The 6,386-nt window shown below is 44.7% G+C and overlaps 1 protein-coding gene across 1 annotated transcript; it reads left to right on the forward strand.

Moving 5' to 3' along the window:
* Positions 1-4,282: 4,282 nt before the first annotated feature.
* Positions 4,283-6,386, forward strand: LOC124688139 (putative pentatricopeptide repeat-containing protein At3g01580). The gene has a single exon (XM_047221854.1). The coding sequence runs from the start codon at positions 4,283-4,285 to the stop codon at positions 6,047-6,049; it is 1,767 nt and encodes a 588-aa protein (XP_047077810.1). The 3' UTR covers positions 6,050-6,386.

Raw genomic sequence — 6,386 nt, forward strand, 5'->3', positions numbered from 1 at the left:
ATTGAAAAAGAACTAAAAATTGGTTAGCACCTATTCACCCCCCCCCCCTCTAGGTGCGGCATACGATCCTTTCAAGGGGCAGGCATTGTTTCAATTATCCTGAGCTGGTGCCGTTTCCATGTTTCTGCCCAGTCGATGCGCCAACTCTTCAATGATAAATTATGAGTTGGCCCATGAATCAACCTCCATCTCAATACTTTCATTGTCAATAACAAACACATGCATGAATTGGATGGCGCAAAGTGGTTCAGAAAACTTGATCTTAGTTCGGGATATCACCAAATTTGCATGGCGACTGGGGAGGAACATAAGACTGCTTTCCGTACGGCCAATGCATGTACAAATTCTCATAGTGTAGCAGTTTTGTCTCACACACGCGCTGGCAATGTTCCAAGGCGCCATAAATTTGATTTTTGGCTAGCTGCTCCGCCATGGTGTGTTTATCTTTATAGAAGATATTCTCCTGTACACAACCACCTAGGAAGCACACATTGCCACCCTCCGTGAAGTTATTGATAGCCTCAAGGAAAATTAATTGTTCATCATGCGCTCGACTTAGAGTACCTCAGCCATGTGATCACTAGAGAGGGCATCACCACAAACCCAATAAAAATTGTAACAGTACAAAATTGGCCACAGCCCATAAATTTGAAAAAATGTGTGTTTTCTTACACTAGTTACTACTGTAAGTTTATCAAGAATTATGGTGTGATTGGCCTCCCTCTCACTTAAATGCTCAAGAAGAGGATTCGATCTTACTGCTCGCGAGCCATGGATTGGTGACATGACTTATAAATTGACGCTTCCATCTGGCAGCCGCATTCATGACGTGGTGCATGTCTCGCAACGCAAGAAACACTTACTAGCAAATCATGACATGAGTGACACCAATGATGTCATGTTCTTGGATTCTACTTCTCCCTTGTAACTACTAGAAATTCTATCCACAAGGTTCATCCAGGAGGAGGTGTTGCAATGTCTCGAGTTCAAGTCACATAGGATGCTTTATCGCCACCAATGACAACCTGGGAAGATGCATTCGCTCTGCGCATGTCATTACATGAAGCACTAGCTTGGGGTCAAGCCAACTCTTAAGGGCTCGGGCATGTCACGGCCCAACCCACACCTAGGAGCAAGCGGACCAAGAAGGGCTCGGGCATGTCACGGCCCAACCCACACCTAGGAGCAAGCGGATCAAGAAGAACCTCAAGAGGAAACTGGCCCAAGCCCAATTTACAAACAAGAAGATGGCATGCGAAGATGGTACTGGAAGAGGGGATAAAAGAGATCGACCTGATAGAAGAGAGGATAAAACAAACTGAAGAAATATTCAAAAACACTTGTATCACCTATTCAAATCCCATTGTAACTCTTGTATTTCTATAGTTTAATTGCAAGCGAGGATTGCAACGTGCATATCAAAAAAAAAATCGTGTCTAGGAGGAACTAGACACTTTTTGATATAGTAGAAGCGGGACCTGGCGTGACAATTCTGAAATTCATCTCTGACAGGAATCGAACTCCGGTCGTTGGGGTGCGCCACTACGACCCCAACCACAAGGCTAAGCCCACATCGTCTTCAACGTGCATATCCAATCCACTACACTTTAGTGCTTGACCTAGTGTTTTCTAAAGATCGAGGTGGAAGAAGAGTATTAGATGAAGGTAGAGGCTTCACCAATATCTAATGACAAATATTTTCCTATGCTGCACGCAAGATTTAGAAGGTTTTGGAGGTGATTTTGGAAATTTTCACACACATGGATGGATACTTTTCTCTGCAAAACCTAATCTGTACAGGTACGTGAACAAATAAAAGACCCGTGTGTATATAATACCCTCTCCATTCCAATGAATAAGACATCCTTGTTTTCCTTTGACCAATAATAACTCTAAATATATAAAGATTGTTGGTATAAAATTAACATTATTAGAAAGTGTATAACATTAACATTATTAGAAAGTGTGTTTCCAATATGAATCCAACAATGCTAATTGTGTATAATATAATCTAGATTTTGTTGCTTAGTTAAGTTCATCTTGAAATACGGGTGCGGCTTATTAATTGACGGTGTAGTACGAGGAATTAGGAACATATTCTTCTTTTTCAAGTAATGACTTGATTTTTTTTGTGTGCGAGGAAACCAACCAAAAATGAGATGAAAAAAATAAGTAAGTCCAGTTCAGCAGTATAATCCATTTGTTAGAGCGGACTCATTTGGCAAAAAAAAAAGTTTAATCATGGTGTTTTATGCCGTTTTTTATTTAGAGCTGAGAAAATTTTGTTAAAGGAAACTAATCCTACCGGCCAGGAGTCCTGAGTCCAGGACTGTATAATCGTGAGTCAAGTCCCGACTCGAACCGGACCAACCCAAAGCTAGGTTTTTCGCCTGCGTGCGGATAGAGGTGAGGCGATCGATGGCCGTGGCCGGCAAGGAGATCGCGCTCAGCTTGAAGCTTTGCACCACCACCACCACCAAAGTTACAGGTGAGGAGGATGCGCCCGTCACGGATGAGAGCGAAAGCACTACGGCGGCGGCGGTGACTGCTGCTGGCGGAGACAACACGGAGAAGATCACGCGGAAGCGTCGGATGCCGGCGGAGCTCGTCGACTCTCACGTTTCCAGATCGAAACACCAGCGAGTTCCCCGCTTTGAGGACGACGGATCATCGACAGTTGGCGCCGAGGTGATTGAGGTCTTGAACAAGGCGGCCGATTTCTTCAACGAGTTCCACGATCGGCTTGCCAAGGCCGATGCTTTCGTCCGAAGGAAGCTAGAGACCCATGGCTTCGTTGAGCTCGACGATGAGTACAACTCCTTTATTCAAAACATTTGCTCAACTAAATTCGCCTTCGATGATCAGAGGATTAAGGCGACGAAGAGAAACTGAGTGAATTTTACGGCTCTACACCTACCTAGGAGTTCGTATATATCCTTGGAGTACTGTTCTAGTATTACTTTTTTCCTGTTACATCGAAATTGAACAGTTATACATTCTACGTATTTTGTGTAAAGTTTAGCAACGAGGCTGGTAATTTGAGATCGTCCATGCCTACGGACACTTCCGAGTTCCGAGAACCCCAAGATGTTATCTGTTTGTGGCATGTCATAATAATGTTATGCATCTATGATATAATGGTCACGAGCAATAAAATTATCCAACCATGTGGAAATTTTAGAGGATTCTACCTCTTAAGGAATTCTTTTGTCAAGTTTTGTTTGTGTAGAATTCAGAAGTACAATAAAATTCAGTGATCTACCATGAATTTTCTTCCAAATAAAATTTAAAGTAAGTTCAACCATGTAATATAACTGTAAATCTAGCCAAAATTATGGCAATATACCATACATTTTCTTTTACTAAATAAAATTTACAGTTCGACCATATACTTCTTCCGTGCCAAAAAAACTGCTCAATTTCATCTAGATACAGATGTATTTAGACATAGTTTAGTTATAGATACACTCGTATCTAGGAAAAATTAAGCAATTTTTTAGGACGAAGAGAGTAATATAGATTTATAAATTTTTAGACAAAAGGCTCAAGGAGAGCCAAGCTTTAAATTAATGAGCCTACAAACATAGTCTTACAAAACATAAGGACCATAGTCCCGACTAGGCATCCGAATAACAAGATTTTAGACAAAAGGCTCAAGGAGAGCCTAGCTTTAAATTAATTAAGCTATTGCACATTCCAAATGTTTCCAATTTCTACCGAGTTTAATATGGCATGGCAAATTTTGTGTTTTGAAATCCTGTTAACCAAATAGGCCTAGACGGTTAGACGGTTTCGAAACACGAGAATTCTGTTTTAAACGATTATACACAGAGTTCTGAAATATGAAACCATTTTTGTGAGAATTTGAAGTCAGACAATGTTTAGACTTGCATAGAAGTGTTTGAGAAGCTGACCTCACCGCTTGGCGATTGCCCTCGTTGCGCTCTCACACATGCGGGGTTGGCAACCGCTCCAGAAGCTTCTAGAAGCCGCCGCGGAGCCGTCCACCCCGCACGCCGCCGCCCGCCTTCACGCCCACCTCCTCCGCTCCGGCCACCTACACTCCTCCCACCACCTCACCGCCCACGTCCTCGCGTCCTACCCTCCCGGCCTCGCTCGCCACCTGTTCGATGAAATCCCGGACCCGACCCCGCGCCTTGCCAATGCGCTCCTCCGCGCCCGCGTCCGGGCGCGCCAGTGGCGCGACGTGCTGTTGCTCTTCCCGCACCTCCGCGTGCGCCCGGACGCATTCACGCTGTCCGTGCTGCTCAAGTCCTGCGCCATGCTCCCCTCCCTCGCCCACGGCCGCGCCGTGCACGCTCTCGCCGTCCGATCCTGCGCTGCGTACGCCGACGCCTTCGTGGCCGCCGCGCTTGTGCAGATGTACGCGAAGTGCGGCGACATGGTTGCCTCTGTCAACGCGTACAATGCGTTCGAGAAGCCGGACATGGTCCTCCGGACTTCCGTGGTGACCGGGTACGAGCAGAACGGGATGGCGGAGGAGGCACTGGAGTTCTTTGCAAGGAATGTGGTTGGCCAGGGCGTCTTGCCAAGTCCAGTCACTCTTGTGAGTGTGGTCTCGGCAGCGGCTCAGTTCAGGGATGTCCGAAATGGGCAGGCCTGCCATGCCTTTGTTCTCAGGAATGGCTTTGAGTATGACTTGGCTCTGGTGAATGCTATTCTTGCCTTTTACATGAGGAATGGAGCACCGCAAGATGCCAGGAGGTTGTTCGAGGGAATGACGGAGAGAGACGTCGTCACATGGAGCTGTATGGTCACAGGATATGTTCAATTGGGAGACTCCTGTGAAGCATTGAGCGTTTATAAGAAAATGGTTCAGGCTGGAATGAAGCCAAATTCAGTTACTGTGGTTAGTGTTGCGCAGGCTTGTTCGCTTGCTCTGGATGTTGAAGAAGGTCAGAGTGTGCATGACATTGCTGTGAAGATAGGGTGTGAACTTGAGATGACAGTTGCAACTGCGCTGGTTGATATGTACATGAAGTGCTCGTGCCATGAGAAGGCAATGCAGTTATTTTGCCGGATGCCAAAGAAAGATGCAGTAGTTTGGGCAGCGGTCATTAGTGGTCTTACCCAAAATGGTCTCCCTGATGAGTCGATGCGAGTGTTCAAGTGCATGTTGTTGGATGGTCCTGTCCCTGACGCTGTCACTATGGTGAAGGTACTAGCTGCATGCTCGGAGTCTGGTGTTTTGCGTCAAGCCTTTTGTCTTCATGGTTATGTGGTTAACACTGGTTTCAGTGATAAGATATTTGTGACAGCTGCACTTGTGGATTTGTATTCAAAATGTGGGAACTTGGGTAGCGCTGTCAAGGTGTTTGAAAGTGCCACTGAAAAGGATGTTGTGACATGGAGCTCAATGATTGCAGGTTATGGAGTCCATGGCCTTGGGCAGCATGCTGTTGCCTTGTATCAAAGGATGGTTGCCTCATCAGTAAGACCTAATAGCCAGACATTTGTATCTCTGTTATCGGCTTGCAGCCACTCTGGACTTGTGCAGGAAGGAAAGTCCATTTTTAAAAGCATGACTCAGGTTTATGGAATTACGCCAAATATAGAGCATCGTAGTGCCATGGTTGATCTCCTTGGCCGTGCCGGTGAATTTCATGAGGCTTCAGAGCTCCTTTATGAAATCGGTGGGACAGCTGATGCTCATACTTGGTGTGCCTTGCTTGCTGCCTGCAGAACACACCGTGCCACAGATATGAGTGAAGTGGTATCTGCCAAACTGCTCAAGCTGGATCCTGACCATGTTGGCTACTATAATCTCTTGACCAATATATATGCATATGATGAAAAGTGGGACAGTGTAAAAGAGACTAGAGGCATTATCAGAGACAAAGGTTTGAAAAAAGTGCCAGGTATTAGTGCAGTAGAGGTCAATAATGTAATGCACACATTCACAGCTGGGGAGAGGTCACACCAAGATTGGAAGAAGATTTCTACATTGCTCTGGGAGTTGTCACCAAAGTTGAGAGGCGATGATTGTTTCTTTCAGTTGGACACTCGTATGGTATTTTCAGATTTGTGATCTTCTCTGAATTGAAAATACTGTCTTTACCCGCAAAAAAGAAAAAGAAAACACTGTCTTCGAATGCCTTTCACTTGCTGGTGGGTTTCTAGAAGAGTGTGACGAACAGACAACATATGTTAGGTAATAATTTCAATTTATAACAAAAAAAGTTTCATAATAGCCAATTGCAACCTAGTTTTGCACTAATTGTAACATTTTGTATGTAGTATAGACACTTCAAGAAGTGTATAGCTGTATTTCTCTTCATATAAAGATCAGCTGAGTACGTTTTGTGGATTTCTCAACTTATTGATGGTCAGAGCATGGAAACCTTGTACTATGATTAAAGAAGCTC

Source organism: Lolium rigidum, chromosome 2 (genome assembly GCF_022539505.1).
Source record: "Lolium rigidum isolate FL_2022 chromosome 2, APGP_CSIRO_Lrig_0.1, whole genome shotgun sequence".
NCBI lineage: Eukaryota > Viridiplantae > Streptophyta > Magnoliopsida > Poales > Poaceae > Lolium > Lolium rigidum.